The 19,890-nt window shown below is 38.7% G+C and overlaps 1 protein-coding gene across 28 annotated transcripts in view; it reads left to right on the forward strand.

The window, feature by feature from the left end:
- Positions 1–19,890, forward strand: part of ANK2 (ankyrin 2) — a 939,290-nt gene that overhangs the window by 841,040 nt on the left and 78,360 nt on the right. For 19 of the 28 annotated variants that reach the window (XM_063920161.1, XM_063920164.1, XM_063920158.1 and 16 more), the window contains 11 exons: positions 4,311–4,535; positions 6,597–6,695; positions 7,366–7,520; positions 8,390–8,601; positions 10,330–10,534; positions 12,627–12,723; positions 13,755–13,983; positions 15,490–15,615; positions 16,036–16,158; positions 16,924–16,956; positions 19,796–19,817. In XM_063920161.1, coding sequence (XP_063776231.1) covers positions 4,311–4,535; positions 6,597–6,695; positions 7,366–7,520; positions 8,390–8,601; positions 10,330–10,534; positions 12,627–12,723; positions 13,755–13,983; positions 15,490–15,615; positions 16,036–16,158; positions 16,924–16,956; positions 19,796–19,817 — 1,526 coding nt within the window. The remainder of the gene's footprint in view (positions 1–4,310; positions 4,536–6,596; positions 6,696–7,365; positions 7,521–8,389; positions 8,602–10,329; positions 10,535–12,626; positions 12,724–13,754; positions 13,984–15,489; positions 15,616–16,035; positions 16,159–16,923; positions 16,957–19,795; positions 19,818–19,890) is intronic. The other 9 variants (XM_063920172.1, XM_063920175.1, XM_063920170.1 and 6 more) reach the window with 1 other exon arrangement.

Raw genomic sequence — 19,890 nt, forward strand, 5'->3', positions numbered from 1 at the left:
CCAGTCAGCGGCACTCACGGCTCACTTCAAATTGCAACCTGAACAATGGAGGATTCTGTCAACGTTTCAATGTTCATTCAAACATTTTCGTCAGGACAAATACAAAGTGCAAACACTCACCTATAAATCTCCATTCATCTCACCATGGCACGCACCGCCTGCCGCATCCCGCTCTGCTAATCATGATGTCCTTGCAAGAACACCGGCATTCAGAGCCTCACCAAAGGGAAGGGACCGGAGCACCTGTACAATCAGCAATAGCAAACGACATGTCTTACAACAAAATTGTACAATACAAAGATAAAGTGCAAATATACAAAATGTACATCTAAAAACAGTATACAGCAAGAAGATATTCTCTATCCGTAATTGTTGAGAATATATATTTAGTTACAACTGACTGATGATATCACGTAAACAAGTTGCAGCTTATCTTAGACATATAGGGGGATATCCTATTATCCCCGGAAAAACATCGGGTCCGAAAAACGGCCGTTTTCGTCCGGTTTTCTGACTTTTTTCTGATGTTTCACCAATTTTTTTTTTTTACAGGCTATCCAGATGGATCGCCTCTAAAAAAAAACCCACCCTTCTCCCGAAAACACACAGGTTCAGGGAAGCCTGTGTGTTTTCGTGTGAGACAGCCCTGTTTTCAGACGAAAACGGGGCTGTTTCCAGGGATTCTGCTTCGTCTGCCGGAGGCAGGTGAAACAAAATCCCTGATAAGCCGGCGCGTGCCGCGGCTTATCGGGGCTAATTAGCTAGCCCCCTGGCGGGACAATTAGCCCCGGTAAATTACCGGGGCTAATTGGATATCCCCCATAAAGTGAAAACATTTAAAGCAAGATTTGCCATATCACATCAATGTTGTAAAATGCAAGGACATTGTTGCAATCAGTTTTTACAGAAATGCTGACAAGCCAGACTGCTCGTTTAACCTCCTCGGTGAAAGAGTATCCAAAAGGAAAATCCACTTGGATTCTGCTTTTTTTAAGTAATAAACCACGATCCCCTCCCCTCTTGAGGGGGGGAATTTGATCAATAATATGATGTCGAAATACCGAGATGGAGTGATGGGCATTAAGAAAGTGGCGTGCCACTGGCTGGTCACTATGACCTGAATTGATGGCTGACCTGATTGCATGTCTATGTCCTGCCTTCTTTCTTTTAACATACCGACGTAATGTAATCCACAGAGACAACTTAATAAGTAGATCACAAACTTGGTGGTACATGTAACACGGTGCCGGATTTTAAATTTCTTACCAAAATAAGGATGACAGAAAGTGTGACCTACCAGCATGTGACTACAAGTAATGCACCCCAAACATCTGAAACATCCCGGACGTTGGGGGGCTAAAAATCCTTTCCTTGGGCATATATTAGTTTTGACAACCATGTCACGAATATTCTTGCCACGCTTATATGGTGACATGATATGGGACTTAGAAAGACTGCTCAACTGTTTATCCGTCTGTACAATGGGCCAAAATGTCTTACTAATATGTGCAGTATCCTTACTGTGTATATTACATTTATTGACCCATATAAATTTATCAGGTTTACCTTTAGGAGTTGCTGCCTGTAAAGTTTTACACCGTGGGGTATTAATGACTTTATTCTTTAATTGAATCAGATCCTCCCGTTTGTAACCACTCTGTATAAATTTGTTAATACAGGTTGAGTATCCCTTATCCAAAATGCTTGGGACCAGAGGTATTTTGGATATGGGATTTTTCCGTATTTTGGAATAATTGCATACCATAATGAGATATCATGGTGATGGGACCTAAATCTAAGCACAGAATGCATTTATGTTTCATATATACCTTATACACACAGCCTGAAGGTCATTATAGACAATATTTTTTATAACTCTGTGCATTAAACAAAGCGTGTCTACATTCACACAATTCATTTATGTTTCATATACACCTTATACACACAGCCTGAAGGTCATTTAATACAGTGTTTTTAATAACTTTGTGTATTAAACAAAGTTTGTGTACATTGAGCCATCAAAAAACAAAGGTTTCACTATCTCACTCTCACTCAAAAGAAGTCCGTATTTCGGAATATTCCGTATTTCGGAATATTTGGATATGGGATACTCAATCTGTAACTTAATCTAAGGCTGATGGTAACTTGGTTTCATCACTAATGATGCGCCTTACGCGTAGCATCTGAGAATAAGGGAGGCCCTTACGTAAAGATATCGGATGATGGCTAGATGCCAGCAACAAATTATTCCTCTCAGTACTCTTAGAGAAAAGATTGGTAGTAATTTTACCATTAACAATTTCAATATGCACATCCAAAAAATTAACTGAAACAGGATCGATATAATATGTAAACTTAACAGGTGAGGAAGAATTATTATGTTCAAGCAACAGGGATTCAAGTGAATCACGTGACTCAGTCCAAAAGAGGAGAAGATCATCTATATAACGCAGGTACAAAAGTACCTTTGCACTAATTATACTGCTGCTGAAAAATATTTGCACTTTATCTTTGTATTGTACAATTTTGTTGTAAGACATGTCGTTTGCTATTGCTGATTGTACAGGTGCTCCGGTCCCTCCCCTTGGTGCGGCTCCGAACGCCGGTGTTTTTGCAATGACGTCATGATTAGCAGAGCGGGACGCGGCGGGCGGTGCGCGCCAGGGTGAGATGGATGGAGATTTATAGGTGAGTGTTTGCACTTTGTTTTTGTCCTGACGAAAATGTTTGAATGAACATTGAAACGTTGACAGAATCCTCCATTGTCCGGGTTGTTATTTGAAGTGAGCCGTGAGTGCCGCCGACTGGATATTATATATATATATATATATATATATATAGGACACTTTTAAGTCAATGATTGTTTTATTTTCTTTTGTATGAAATAAATAGTATTTGCTTGCAAACCATGCCACGGGTACTTTGATAAGGTTTTCACCATAATAAGACCAATATATCATTGCCATGTTTGCACACAGTGCTGAGTATCATAAAGCATAAGATTAAGGGCCCGATTCAGACCTGATTTCTGTTGTGCGAATTTGCACAGCGGCCGATTATCGTATGACTGCGTATGCACCTCAATGCACAGGCACGTCACCAAACAGCGACAGGATTGTGCGAAAATTTTGATTGCACGGTGTTCACAAAGTGATTGACAGGAATAGGACGCTTGTGGGTGGTAACTAGCCGTTTTCTGGGAGTGTCATGAAAACGCAGGTGTTCCCAAGCGTTTCTGGGAGGGTGTGTGACGTCCGCTCTGGCCCCGATCATCCTGTGTATCGCACTGTAGGAGTAAGACTTGGGCTGTGCACAGACTGCACAGAATTGAAAACTCACTCGATGGTGAGTGATTTGTTAACGGATTTGTAGCTGTCCGCCGTCTCGCGGAATTATCACATGGCGTACACATGCATTTGCACACTTACACAGGGCGGGTTTTCACTCTCTCTGGGCGGCGACTGTTTGATCGCAGACCTCTGCAAATTTGCAGCCCAGCAATCAGGTCTGAATAAGGCCCTAAGTGCACTCTATCGCTGCACGCCACCGGTTTTCCCTCCCTATTAGTGATGTGTGCTTCTTATTGGGGAATTAGTTATACTAAAAAGAGTATATTTATGGCAGAACTTGTCAAGTGTGATTTATTGGAAAAACGTCTCAATTACCATGTAAAATTGTTACTGATATGATAGAATGGTATCTGCATGTGTAAACTACTTGCAGGATTCATGTGCATTATGGGTGCATGCCATTACTTCCCTCACCTGTGTGTGCACATCTGTATACATTACATACTGTACTACCCTTGTATGTATGTACAGTATGTACCACACACACATATAATATTGTGTGTACAATATCACAGTAACTGTTGATAATTGTCTTGGTTTATGCTCATCCCCTAACCAGAAGCATGTGGAATGAACTGTGCCTTGCATATTCACGTATCTGGTTGTTTTTATTTGACGGTTTGCATTCTTTTGTAAAAAGAAAACTAAATTGTTTGCCACAGATTGAATTAGAGCTCTCATGGTTTTGTGTCTGCAAACAATTAGCCAAAGTTTTGAAAACCTCTCTTTGCTTTATGTCCTTTCTAATAAACAAAATGATAGTGTAAAAGAAGTGTATCAATATTGTATTTTTCATATTTATGTAATGTGCACCTACTTTTTCTCTTGGATCATACATAGCTGGGCTTCAACTAAAAATGTAGTTTATGCTATATACTGAGTTAGTTCATCTAATTTCTGTTATTTTTGTCTTTGTGTCTTTTATTAACATTTCTGTTCTCTTTCATATATTCTTCTCAGTTTCCTAGTTAGCTTCATGGTGGATGCTCGTGGAGGTGCCATGAGAGGCTGCAGGCATAATGGACTAAGAATAATTATCCCCCCTCGGAAGTGCACTGCCCCTACAAGAGTGACCTGTCGTTTGGTGAAGCGCCACCGATTGGCCACTATGCCGCCCATGGTGGAAGGGGAAGGTCTGGCCAGTCGCCTTATAGAAGTTGGCCCTTCTGGAGCTCAGTTCCTTGGGTAGGTAATAGCACTAAATATCCTGGCAGAACACTATAGTAAATTAATTTACACACACACATAATTCTTGTTGTGTTTTTCACATACTTGTGCACTAGTAAAAAATATATACAGTATGTTACACGATCTTGGGATAGTGAGTCCTCTTCTTCCATTCTAAATATATAACTCACTATTTATATTTTCCCGTAAGTGAAACATTTTAAGGAATTGGGTACGATTAGATTCCTAGAACTGGTTTACCTTATTTGGGACTTGAAAGGAAATAGTGGGAGCAAACTTCAAATCATCTTAGCATCCTAGGGGTCAATTTACTAAGCCTTCAACAGAGGTAAAGTGGATTGAGATAAAGTATCAGCCAATCAGCTCTTAACTGACATTTTTCAAACACAGCCTGTAACATGGTAGTTAATAGCTGATTGGCTGGTACTTTATCTCCATCCAATTTATCTCCGTCCAAGGCTTAGTAAATAGACCCTTAGTCTTTTATTTGTAGTGATAAGAGCTCTGCTCATGACTTCTGTAACGTTACAGTGCGGTCAGACGTGTCCGTTCTTGGCATAATAGTAATAGATGGTAAAGCTTTTTAGCTACATAAAGCCATAGAAAGCATATGCAGGCTGTCATACTGTATTTAGAAGTATCTTATTATTATTTACTATTTTTATTACCTCTGATTCTAATGTTTATTTTTAATTTACATAGTGTTTATAGGTCCACTGTTGATTATACAGACAATTACTGTTCCTGAACCCTTTTTTCCCTCACATTTTGTATTCTATAGATTAATCTTTCAGTAGCTAACGTATTTTACATTTACAATGATAGATTGTCTGCCTGTATGTGCCATTACCATTATTATAACAAAACATTTGTGAACCTATTCATTTTCAGATGTAGAAAGTGTATTGTACAGCATACCTCTGGTACATTTAGGTACTCGCACGCAGTGGGTTTTCCATTTAATAGATAATGTTAGCAAAAGTCTAATTACTTGCTAAAAGCTTGAGATACTTTGATAGTATCTACAATTTACTGCATCAAAAATACTTTAGGGTTAATTACTTTTACATGACTTATTATACTTTTGTTGTATATACTTTCTGATGTGAATGGTCAGTCTTCTGAGGTTCCTTAACAGAACTATCATGCATTATTTTTTTATTCAAATCTACTAGTCTGTTGCAGTAGAACCATCGTGAAAGGAAATGTTTCTAGGTATTGTACATTTAACGTATTGATCATTACATTTCACTGAAACGTGAATTGTACTACATACATTCACAAATATACATTGGTTAACTATATGTACTGTTTGAATCCTAACCCTGCTTAGTTTCTTGGTATTTTATTGACCACTTTTATCATAATCCTATTTCATGGACAACAGTAGCCATTAGAGTAAGCTCTGTGGGTACTCGAGCATCCCCAATATTTGTGTTGTCTGCACTTACGTTTGTGCAGATTCTTTCTGAGCCATGGTGGATGTAATCTGAGCACCCCCAATATTAACTCTCATGACAGTCGCTACAAAGGCTTTTTGCAGTCTATAAAATGATTAGTAAAACAGCATATACCATGAAACTGAACTCAGGAAAGTAAAATTAGATTTTTATTTACATTACTTAAAAATGTATATTTGTGAGAAATCACTGTGGCTATAGAGGTATGCTGAATGCGTTCAAATCTTTACTTTTCACAGGTTTTCTGCAAAAAGTGAGGTATTCCACCTTAAAATGTTTAAAATGCATAAATCTAACTTTCATCTCTACTTTCCATTGTTTTCTTTCCCTTTAGTTACTGTATAAACCCTGTTGTTCATTTTCGAGAATCCCTGACAGATGATTTAGAACACACAAAACAGATTTGAAATTAGTGACACGCAGTCCCACTGAAATTTTCCAGTCGGAGAGAATTCTATTTTGTTGTTTTCACTTTACATTTATCTGGCACGTTTTATAGATCTTTTTCTACTCCCAGTTCTGGCTTTTCAACTCTCAGACAAGCTAAAATTACTCTTACTTATGTTCTTTCTCTCACTGCTGCTTTGGATGTACTCAGTAAACTCCACCTTCCTACGGCTCCTCCCCCTCTAAATGAGGGAGAAAGCTTGGTCAGCCGAATCCTTCAACTCGGACCTCCTGGGACCAAATTCCTTGGGTAGGATAGACTTAAGATCAAGTTGATGGATGCCGGCCTCCCTCTTTGTCCCTGTTGTTCTTCACTATTATTTATTTTATCTGTCAGTAACCTGCTCCCATCTTAAATATAATTTACTTTTTAAATTTCAAAATCAGATGTGGTCTGATGAATTAGTATAATCTTTGTGCATTTGTTTTTTGGTTTGTTTTAGTGGTATAGTGTGTGTGTTTTTCTTCCCTCAGTGTATTATTGTTCCGTGGTAATTTTTTTGCTTGAGCATGTGATTTTTTTTTCACTAGTGATTGACTTTGAATCTGTGTCAGAAAAAGCAGGATCACAAACTTAGGCAACAAGTACATTGGCAGTACCTTCATTTTAAGTGCCCACTGCCCCGCACCCCTTCCCCACAAAAAAAATAAATTGACTTTTTTTTTTATTTTTTATAAAAATAGCCCAGACTACATATATTTTGGGTATAGTAAAATCTTCTAATACCATTTTTTTTTATATAGCCCTAAAACAGCCCCTGCCCTTCTCTGAATTAAGATTTCACTTTCCATGTGCAATGAATCTGTTGTGACTCCACCATCTCTTGTGTATGTGCTTGTTAATTAGGGTCTTAAGATCTTTTCCCCAGCACTAAATGAGTTCTCTCTGTAATTCCTCATTGTGATGTATTGCTATTCAGGCCTGTGATTGTGGAGATTCCTCATTTTGCTGCTCTACGTGGCAAAGAACGAGAGCTTGTGATACTGCGCAGCGAGACTGGCGACAACTGGAAAGAGCACTTCTGTGAATTCACAGAGGATGAACTTAATGAGATACTTAATGGAATGGATGAAGGTATTGTCCTCAGAATGTGGATTTTTCAATCCTATAACCAATATCTGCTAAACCCAGACCCAGTATTCAAGTGTTACATTATGTAAGAAAGTGTTAAGCCTCATTGATCGCACTAAAATGAACTATGGCTCTGCTAGTCAGATACTCCGTTTTAGAGCTAGAGTGAGCTACGAGATTCCTTTCTAGCAATTTAGCAGCCTGTTTATTGAGCCGAACTGTGATAAAAAAAGTCTACTTTCACTGCAATTAATGAAAGAAAATGTCACCAAGGCAGCAGCTGAGCTAAGCTCAGCATCCTATCCTTACTACCTGGCAGCTGTAACAACTTGCCAGTGCAGTGAGATTCGCCACATGTATGAGTAGGCAGTGCCACTGCAGTGAAATTGTAGTCCCAACTTGAGCTTCCATTTGCCATTATATTAAAAAATTAAAAAAAGTATTAAATAAGATCAAATAATTTTGAAAGAATAAAAACATATTTTAATATAATAAAATATAATAAATAATAATATATAATTAATTAATATAATAAACTGAAAAAATACCATATTTAACTAGGGAAGGGTTTTTTTCCCCAGCATTGCTATCAGCATCCTGAAATGAGTAGTGATAGGAGGACAGCGATAGTACTTGTAGCAATGTTATTTTTGTTTAATGGACTTTGCAAGGGGAAGCCTTAACCAGAGAGCCTCAGTAATGGCTGCTGCTTGCCAAACCTGATGGTAGCCACCATCGATGGTAGTATATAATAAATAGCTGTTTTCTCTGGAAGTATTTTCACTAAATATGGCCTTTAAAATTAAGTAGTTGTAAAGTATTCAAGAGTGTTTGTAGCTGTAACAATATTATTTTCATTTTTTTTGCTATAGTCCTTGACTCTCCTGAAGAGCTGGAAAAAAAGCGCATCTGTCGCATTATCACCCGAGACTTCCCGCAGTATTTTGCAGTGGTTTCCCGTGTTAAACAGGACAACAACCTGATTGGACCTGAAGGAGGAATTCTGAGCAGCACTGTGGTCCCCCAAGTCCAGGCTGTCTTCCCAGAAGGAGCCCTTACTAAGAGAATCCGTGTCGGCCTTCAGGTATGGAGCCTAAAAGCCATTAAACCAAAAATATAGACAGAGTATGTGCGTGATCTTCAGCAGACTAACAAATAGAATTAGTTTGTGCAAATACTGTATCACCTACAAATATTATCTACTATAATCCCCTTAATGTCTGTCTAGCAGTGGCACACTAGAGCTAAGAGGAGGCACCTCTTCCCTCTCAACTCTTCAGTGGCTGCTAGGGACAGAAGTAGGACAGAGAGGAAGGGTCTAAGGAGAGGAAAGGTGACAAGGTGCATTGACACAGATGAGGGTCCCAGAAGAGAAGAGAGTGGACAAACTGGCAGGACAGAGAGGAGGGTTCCCAGGAGAGAGGACAGAGAGAAGCATCACAGGAGAACGAATGGACAAGTTGGCAGGGCAGAGTGGTGTGGTCCCAGGAGAGAGAGAGGGGAAAGAACAGAGGAGGGTCCCAGGAGAGTGGTCAAGGTGGCTGGACAGATGGGATGGGTCCCAGGAGAGAGAGATGAGAGGGGACAAGACAGAGAGGAGGGTCTCAGTAGAGCAGAGAGTGGACAAAGTGGCAGGACAGAGAGGAGGGGTCCCAGGAAAGAGAGAAGAGAGAGGACAGAGAGGAGCGTCCCAGAAGAGCGGAGAATGGACAAGGTGGCAGGGCAGAATGGTTGACCTCAGGAGAGAGAGAGGAGAGGGGACAGAAGAGAGAGTAGTAGGGACAATGTAGCAGGGCAGAGTGGTGGGTCACAGAAGAGAGAGAGGAGCAGTGACGTGAGGTGGGTTGAGGCAGGAGAGGCAGAGCTTTGCGCCAGAGTTTTGTCTGGATAAAGTATATGAAAAATACAAAGAATATGTTAGAAATATCTTCTTTGTATTATTCTAATCATTTTTATAGTCAAAACTGTGGAGTAAAAAGTCTATTGCAGGTGAGGCATTGCCTCCCCTGCCTATCTTTTCTGCACTTCTCTGATCAGAACTCACCAAATTTCCAGGATTCTGTTCCTGTGTATAATGTCCACATGAACCCTTGGGCTCATATATTGTGTGTAAATCTGGCTCTGGTATTATCCAGTGCCTCCTGAGCCATTTACCTCACTGCACGTCCCTGGAGAGAGAGGAGAAGTGACAAGGTGGCAGGACAAAGTGGGTGGGGTCCTAGGAGAGAGAGAAGAGGGAAAACGATAGAGAGGAAGGTCCCAAAGGTGACAGGACAGAGAAAAGGTGCCCCAGGAAAGAGAGAGAGAGGAAAGGGGACAAGGTGCCAGGGCTGAGGGGAGGGGTCCCTGGAGAGTGAGAAGTGATAGGGGGACGTGGGAGGGTGGTGGTAGGTATTATAAGAGGGAGGGAAAAGAAACCTGCACAGTAGCTAGCGACCTGGGAAATGATGGGTCCAAAATTGTAGTTCACATATAAAGCTAATAATTTTACATTTATATTTAAAAACAGGCAATGTAATATTTTGCATTGTTGCAAGTTCACATTTCAAAGTGTTATATTGTACCTCGCAGGCTATTACAAATTGCCCCAAGTTTGTGAATGTTTGATCTATTATGCTAGTATTTGTCTGCTTCAGCTGTGTGAATGTACTGTACCAGAACATTGCCAGGGAGGGGAATACACACATTTTGATAGGTAATTTCATCTCATGAAAGCTTATTTTTGAAGTGTGTATGAAATACAATTGTGTAACTAATAAGTATCTAATCTGCACGAGTGATATAATTTTTTTTTTCTTAATACTTGTTCAAGGCCCAGCCAATGCACACTGAACTTGTAAAGAAGATATTAGGCAACAAAGCTACTTTCAGTCCTATTGTGACTTTGGAACCAAGAAGAAGGAAATTCCACAAACCTATAACAATGACAATCCCTGTACCTAAAACTTCCAGTGAGGCAATGCTGAATGGATATGGTGGCGATGCACCTACGCTGAGATTACTATGCAGTATAACTGGTAACCTTCTATAATGCAATCTTCTTCTGACACTGGCAGTCTATAATACAGATCCCCGGGACCATTGTTTCAGGGGTTCATCGAAGACCAGCAGAACACTATACATGTTTATATTTTCTTCGCAGAGGTGCTAAAATAGCCTGCGTGCGACCAGGTCGGAATGACCCCCATATACTGTATTCTCTATCAGAGTGCATCTAAGTTTTACTATTTTATAAAGATGCTCATTAAGCAAGTATATGGGGATGTATGTTCAATTATCTGTCTGCACCTGGCACTGCCTTTACATAACAAACTTATTGTGAACAGTTTTGAACTGATTAGTGCATATTAGTAAGTTTAAGCTGCATAGTCCATCCTGGTCACATGACAGTGCCAGGCGTAGATATAGTCTGCAGAAACCCAGGCTCATGTACAGTATACAGACCATCTGCTAAAATCATGCTTGTTAGATGCACTTTGCGAGAGAGTATATCTTGTTTTTGGCTAGATTTGAGACCCTTTGTTTTAATTTTGCACATTTAACTTTCCCCCAAAATTCTCAAAGGTGGACTTCTATTTTAAAGCGAATGCTACTAAGGGGGAATTCCATTAGCTGTCTGGAGCTATTCAATTAATTCCCACAGTAATTGAATAGTTCTGTGCACTTAACACGGGAGCTGAAACTGTCAAGTCCACAGCTAATTGAATTCACCTTTTAGTGATCTATATGTTGTACATTCTGGTGAATATTTGGTATTATCTAAACAAATTAAGAATACTGAGATTATACTTAAGTAATATGTTCCAATCTCAGCATAGGAAGATTTAATTTAGCAAGGGCCTTGTGTAATGATGCTTTTCAGGTTGTTACAAGCAGTGTTTTATTCTCCCATAAATTAGCATGTTTGCTCACAGCGTGAGGCTACAGCAGGACCTCGCAATGAACTGAAGCAGACCCAGTGACTTCTGAATTAGCCTACTGTATATACCATATTTTTCTATGACAGTGATGGGTAAATTGATACCCTTCAAGAGCAGCAGAAGCAGCACTCTAATCTTCAAATGGCAACACATGACCCTTAATCTTCTTAATATGATAAAACACTGTATTTAATCAAAGAAAGACACCAATGTGTAATAATATCTCAGCATGCATCTTAATGAAGTGTGTTGCAAACTATATCAAAGAAATCTGGCAATTTAATGTGTTCTAGCTGGCCAGATTGTCGTTCAGCCCTTGAAAGTTAGGTGTAAGGCTGGAACAGACACAACACAATTTATACAGAGTTATTTTCACATGTCAGCCTGCTGTGCTTGTTTTTTTTTTATCCGCCATGATAGCGTATATCCGTGGAACCAAAATTAGGCAACATCTGTGCAGCACACTGATGGATAACAAGGCCTGTATAACATTTCTTACTTTGCTGCAGTGAAGTAAGAGTCATGCAGCTCTTGTTTGTGTGGAATGAGGGCGATCATGTGGTGCCTTCCTTCTCTGATCTCAGACGTGCTGCTGACACCGTGTGACCTCCCTGCTTTGTGTAGACGTTATCTTTTCCAGGCGCAAAAGATAGGTTTTTTTCTGTTGTATGAGCCGCCAAGCTTCACCCGCTTCCGCAACTCTTATGTAATAAGAAGCTCAGTGGGCATAAAGAATATCTGGGACTGATGTGGTATAAAGTAGAGAAAAGAACCAACAGAGTATATATAAATCAGGAATGAGCTGAGGACCACAGGCGTTGTCTCAGAGGCCGCATGCGGCCTTACAGTCATCTATTTCCCTTAACTGTTATAGGATCTTATTGTTATTTACAAATGACTCATTATAATCAGAATAGGCAACACTGATAACACCATTATTCAGTTATAGAAATATTTGGCATTGTTTGTGAAACTGGTTGTTAAAATGGTTGTTCCTAAAAACGGACAGTGCAATGACTATAGGGAAGTGGTCAGATTCCTATATACCCAATTTTGAAGAAATGTTCTCTGTGTTTTATCCATACAACAACCTTGAACAGATAACTAACAAGTGACTAACTATAGGATTGAATTTTTAACTTTACTGTGTTCTATTATGAAGTTTCTAAAATGTTCATTTTGTCTTTAGGTGGTACAACTCCTGCACAATGGGAGGACATCACCGGGACAACACCTCTTACATTCGTTAATGAATGTGTTTCCTTTACTACTAATGTGTCTGCCAGGTGAGAAGCATTCAGTTCAAGATGCACTGCAGTACTGTACCATTCATGGACTGGTTTCATGCACCTCACAAGCTTTGTGTATATTATTCATTTATTAGGGCACCTTCAGATGGAGCATGTTTGTATTGAGAAATAGCACAATCATGCACCATACATTTGTGTCACTGCATCTACAGTATCTGCCCCCGGCAGCCATTGTCATTCTGATTTCAGCTGATTGTGCTAATTGCCTAAGAGAAACACGTTCCATCTAATTCACATACAGCTCTCCACATTTAAGTTACTACTATATGTTTTAATGTGACACTGTGTAGAAGCATTTTATATTTTCCTCACAAACATCAACAGAGAACTGTGGTACGCATTGGTGGATTTCCCACTAGGCACGTGCCTAGGGGCAGCACTTCCTGGGGGGGGGGGGGGGGGACGGCACACCAGGCTGATGAGGTCAGGTGATTCTTTTTTTTTGTCATTCCGACTTATATTTTTCATACTTTATGTAGCAAGGAGGTGGTAGTAGTGTGAGGTTGGTGCTGCTGTGGCTGGTCTATAGGCATCTGGACTGGCTCAGAAATTAAGGGGGAAATTACGTTATTGGGGTGTTGGGGGGCGGCAGCAATAATGTGCCTAGGGGCAGCCTGACCCCTAAATCCCCCCCTGGTGGTACTAGTGCTTTGGTTCATGTTTAAAATGGATATCACTTATAGCTTATGCTACTTGATGTTCACACAGTCAGATGTACATTACAGTTACACATGGCAATAGATACAAATTACTTAAGCCTAAATATTTATTGCATAACTCCATGTAACGTCTCTTTTTAGTTGTACTAAAATGAGAATTATTCATGTCGAAGAAAGTGTTTGCTAAACTGTGTTTAGCAGATATGTGAAAAACTGCATGAACTGTATAATAAATTAAAATTATCAATGGAAAAAAAAACAAATGTAACAAAAAGAAGGACAATTGCATTTTAGCTTTGATTAAACCTTTACTATATGCAATGTTTTATATTTTGTTTTACTGTACAGGTTCTGGTTAATAGACTGCCGACAAATCCAAGAGTCTGTTGCCTTTGCTAGCCAAGTATACAGAGAAATAATTTGTGTGCCCTATATGGCCAAGTTTGTTATCTTTGCCAAATCCCATGACCCCATTGAGGCACGCCTGCGGTGCTTCTGTATGACTGATGACAAGGTGGACAAGACTCTGGAGCAGCAGGAAAACTTTGCAGAAGTTGCCAGGAGTCGGGATGTAGAGGTGCCTATTATGATAGACCACTGAATACAGTAACATATAGTTACATTATACTATAATACATGAATAGAATAGTAATATTAATAATATAGTACATAAATAATGTAGGTTGTTTGCAAAGTTAAATTAGGAAAAGGACGTATCTTTGGAGATGATTTAGCACTAAAGTGGAAAAGAACACAACAAAGAGAGAAAACTCTTCCATCAGAACAGCATTTATTTAACTTTTCCAAATAAAATACAAACTGGCATAGGCAGAGCTGCCTGGAACTGAAGAACAGCACTGTATACAGTACACTAAATGATGCCTTCATTCCAAACTGCAGGTTTACCAATTAAATTCACAGACTTGATGTGTAAAGTTTAGATCTATAAAGTACTGTAGTTGATCCCCAAAACCTAACTTATGTATTATAGAATATTTAAACAAAATAAAATAAAAATTAAAAAATAAAATTAAAAAATTAAAATAAAATGAATAAAATCTAACGAAGGATACTTGCCAATGTATGTTTTTCCTTAGAATGTAAATGTAATGTACAAATATATTGTATTATTTAGTTACTTAACAAAAAGTGTTAGCATTCTTTAGCTCTGCCCAAGTACATGTTTTTACAGAAGCCTCCCTTGTTCCACATCTAGCCTTACCATGGTTACTCCTGGCCCTGCTGCCATTTTGGCAATGACTCAGCACACTCTGATCCATCCATCCATCCATCCATCCATCCATCCATCCATCCATCACAGTATTGTCTAGAAATAACAGCCTTAAGAGTTTAGGTAAACAGAAAAGAAGGTAGTTTATTTATTGCAGATTACGGAATGACTGCAGCAGCAATGCTAGGATTGCTATGAGGTGTCAGAGAGTTTTGAGTACCATATCTCCTGAGTGATTGGGGTTCTGAGGGAGGTACCACATAGTTCTAATATGTTTTTTTTTTAAAAACAACAACTCTTTATGGTGCATTTATGAATAGGATGTCTACAGTTACGTACAATGTGACAACCAACAATATGAAACATCAGTCTAAAGAGAGTGAATTGGTTGAGCTATAAGTAATCAAAAAAAAATATTTTGTAAGAAAATGTCTAATAAAATTAAATGTGCATGAATTTGGCTCATGTTTAATTATGTGCTAATGCCTGTTCACATAGCAGTAAACAGAGAAAGGTTAGGTACTTCTGAGTCATACATAGTTAGAAGGTGATTACACAGTATAACAGTTAAAATATTTGTAATAAAGAATCATTTTCAGCTTCCTGACTTAAATAAGAAAATGTAATCAGAAGTAATGTCTAATATTTTTTATGTTAAAACTTTTAAATTAACTGATGTAATAAAAAGAAAAAAGTTTCAATAAATGAAACCGAAATATTTACATTTTATAACTTTTTATTGCGGTTGTTTTCTTTCTGTTTATACTTTCTGTTATTTTTCCCGTTTACTATTCTTGGCAATATATGAGTATATTGTCATATGCAATCAGTTTTGTTCTGTATTCTACTCAGGTCCTGGAAGGAAAACCAATCTACGTAGACTGCTTTGGCAACATAGTACCGTTAATAAAGAGTGGCCAACATCATATATTTAGTTTCTATGCCTTTAAAGAAAACAGACTTCCATTATTTGTCAAGGTACGGGTAACATCTAGTAATTGAAAATACAAGTGACCCACCCATTGCCATTACAGTTCTTCATTTGAATCCTTGATTACGATGCCATGCAGCCATGTTCTCTCCTCCAGTTTTATACTTTGATCCACTCATCTAAATTTAGCTCAATCTGTTAATTTTGTGTATAGACTCTTCCATTTGATTGATATGTCAACAGTTATTGGTCTGTTAAAAACGGCAAATAATCTGTAGCTTGGCTGTATGTATAATACTGATTAATTTCAATTGATATAACGGAATAAAACATTGGGATATGCTTGGAATAGCATAAGCATAAAACAGTAAAAAATGAGAAAACTACAATATTCTATGTGTCACACATTTGAATACATTTTACTGTTTAGCCCTACACAAATATTACATATTATCTCTCAACATCAGGTACGAGACACAACGCAAGAACCTTGTGGACGCCTGTCTTTCATGAAGGAGCCAAAATCTACTAGAGGCCTTGTGCACCAAGCCATTTGTAATCTAAATATAACATTGCCGCTTTATAATAAGGTAAGGTTGCACATTGTTTTACTAAAACAAAGAGTGGCTTAATTCTGCTATATGAAACCTTCATTTATAGTAATAAGCCCCATGTATAAGTAATTTTTATTTGGAAAGTATGTCTTTGATATAAAAAATAAACTGGAGACCAATGGAGCATATGTGGTAAGCATGAGAAAACTATTCGTAATTATCTATTATTGATATAGTGCAATTTATACTAACTAAATAAAGTGTCTTCGTTGGTTGAACCAATGTTAATAAATAATAAAAATAACATCTTATCTTGATTCATATGCTGAATAGAGACCAGTATCTGTTTTATCCTATACTGTAAATATCAATATATTTATTAATGCTTTCTTCCTTTGCAAAACCACCATTGAAGGGTATAAGTAATGTCATCTCAAGATGGTGTTACCTAGCATAGGAAAGCAAAGCTTTCCATCACTTGGCAAATAAATAAAAAAATCCCCCTACCCCATAGCAAGCTATGAAGGCATTGTAATCAATAAAGGGTCTGGAAGAGAAATCAGGGATTTCCTTATGGTACCTCTCTTAAATGAGAGGAAGTGTGATAACCCCTTTCTCCGGCAAAAAAAAAAAGGTGAAACGTTTTATCATTGCTTCATAAATAGACCCCTAAATTTGCTTCTTTTGATTCTGAAATATTAACATTTTAATTATACATTTTAATTATACATTTATACATAAGATACATTTTAATTATATTTCTCTTTCTTTTTCAACATTTTTTCTGTTTGGGCTTCAAAGGAATATGAATCAGATCAAGAACTTGAAGATGAGGTAATTTTTCACAACTGTTATGGCTACTAATTCAAAATATGAAAATACAGTAGAGTGAGCCATTATGGTTTAAAACTACTTCTCTGAAAAATATAAGAAAAAAACATTATATGCTTTTAGTTACTTATGCCACTGACACTATTCACATATCAGTTACAGTACTGAATAAATTCCTGACATCATATTTTTACTTTTATTTTGTTTATAGGTTCACTTTTAAAAATAATCGTGTTTATTGAAAGAAAAACACACCGCATATGGGCAATACACACGTTAATAAAAGGATGGTACATTGCAAGTAATATACAATAACACAGTCCAACAGGGTATCAATACATGAGGTACTGTAGGAACAAAATATGTTAAGGTGGAACATTACATTAATGACACCTGGAGACCGATAATACTCAGACAGCTGGCAAAACCTGGCATAGAAATTGGACAACAGCCCAGTCTAAAAAAAAGGGGGGGGGTTCAATCCTCTGGCAACCTCCTCCAAGTTATACTATGTAGTCATACGACTGTCTTTCTGACAAATAGTCTCTACTAGAAACAACAGGCGTTACAGGCCCATACGATTGTGGGACACTTAGCTCATACAAAGAGACAGTCCTGTTGCACCACTGGGCGCGTTCACATACAATGAACAATGGTTCACATCTATAGTCGAACAATTGAAACAAAGGGAGTTGTCTGCAGTAGGTTTTCTTTAAATAAAAGAATAGAAACAAAGTATATTTTTATACAAGTTGATCAGAAATTGCTGGTCTGTGTAAGTATTGTGCCAATATTATTACTTAATTATTTTCTTGCCCTCCTTGTTCCAGGCAGACATCTCATACAGAGGGGTTTCTTATATTTAAGCCATGTTTGCAGCTTACAAAACCCAGTTAATAAAAACAAAAAAGCAACGCTAAAATTATGAAATGATTGGATGGATGGACAACAATAAGACAATTTAATATATAAAAACAGTAAAAAACAATAGTTTCCTCATATGCCAGAAAACACAAACATTCAGTGTGCACAGGGGCGTTTTAAGAGAGGAGGAGGCCCGTGTTCAACCTCCTCTGTTCGGGCCCCCTCCTCTCTGCCCGGCGCGCTGAAGAGTCTGCGCACTAGAGAGCTCAGACTCTACTGCGCATGCGCAGATCTCTGGGAAAATGGCGCGGCTGCAATTTTCCCTGAGATTTCTCTACTGCGTATGTGCAGAACTCTGTAAAAATGTCCGCTGAGACATTTTCACTGTGTTCTAACAGCGCTGCGGATGTCGGCGTTGGTTTCGGCAGGGGTGAGTATTTTAAAAATGGTTGCAGTGTGTGCGGTGAGGGCCCTTTCTGGACTCAGGGGCCCGTGTGCACCGCACACACTGCACCCATTATAGAAACGCCAGTGAGTGTGTACACCTTTTATGGTCTCATATATGTATTCTCAATTAGACCAAATTGGTGTCTGTTCCTGATGAATACTCCAGATACGTCCACAAGTCCTGATGGAAATATAATTGCGCACAGCACAGTTTGGTAAATTAATAATTACCTGTCACCGTATATTAGAGGTGGAGAAGCTTCCAAATATTCAAATCCACAGTTGGAGTCTTTATCCTCATTTGGTACGGTGGGTGATGTTGTTTTTCGCTTTGAAGTGCAGAGAATGCGGCTGGTTATGGATCCGGGGTTGGTTCAGACACTCAGATTCGTGGTCACAAGAGCTGGAATGGTGATAAATAAGGGGCTCTGACGCGTTTCGCTGCACCCCAAACTGCAGCCAAACCAGCCGCACTCTCTGCACTTCAAAGCGAAAAACAACATCACCCACTGTACCAAATGAGAATAAAGACTCCAACTGTGGATTCGAATATTTGGAAGCTTCTCCACCTCTATAGCTTTCTGCTTGTGTACTAGCATGTGACGTAATGTGCAGGCCCTGAGACTCCCACATGGACAGTGCAACTAGTCTGATGGTTGTGAACACTCCACCATCCAGTGCACCATCCACGCTTGCAGCAGCCTATCATAGGTGCAGTTTCTTCTGTAATTTCTCTTAACATGGCATTTGTTGGCTGCAGCTCTGCATTTTGGGTTCACTTCAGGCCAGCACCCATAAACACCCATAGTTTGGCGCCACCAGTTCTACTAGCAGCTATTACTTACACAACACCGGTCTCTGTGCACACTTAGGTGAACACATGTGCCGTAGTGGTTTACAGGTGCGCAGTAGCAAATAATTGCAAAGCTCACTCAGCCCAGAAAGTCTAAACTCAACACCCATGAACTGAATTGAAAATCTTACTAATTAGAAATATTTTGATTTCAGCAAAGTTCCTCCATTTTTTCTTTTCCAAAGCCAATAGCACCAGTAGCAGTGCCAACAAAACCGGAGACTCTGAATCTCATTTACAAAGTGCACTGAATGCTCACTGCAGAATGCCTGGGTTTTGTAGCAGTGATCCTTAGCAGTGCTCCCAGCACACTACAGCTTGCACGCCTTCAAAGGCACTGGGAGGACTGTCCCTTTTATTAGACTACATTCAGGGTAATTTTGCACAGTGGAAATGGTTGTGCCACCTTGTGCATGGCAAGGGATGTCCTCACTCGGCCAAATTAACAGCCCTCTGATCTTAAACTACAGTCAGAATGGTTGTGAATTGAGCATAAGGTATTAAAACACTTTATAAACACCTTTTTGTGGGGGTTGATCTACCCATGTATCCTATAGTAACTAAAGCTCACTTTAAGTGAAATGTGTAATCCTATCATCTATATATAAAATGTGTATGTTATATAAATATTCTTCCAATATCTTTCAATTAACTGAATCAATGTTTCCTTTGTTCCAGGAAAACCTTGCATCTGATAAAAGTAAGTTATTTTCTTTATTTTAATGTCATATATAAATTTAGCATGAAAGATTCATGCAAACTCTATCCAACTA

This window comes from Pseudophryne corroboree, chromosome 1 (genome assembly GCF_028390025.1).
Source record: "Pseudophryne corroboree isolate aPseCor3 chromosome 1, aPseCor3.hap2, whole genome shotgun sequence".
In the NCBI taxonomy this organism is placed as follows: Eukaryota; Metazoa; Chordata; class Amphibia; order Anura; family Myobatrachidae; genus Pseudophryne; species Pseudophryne corroboree.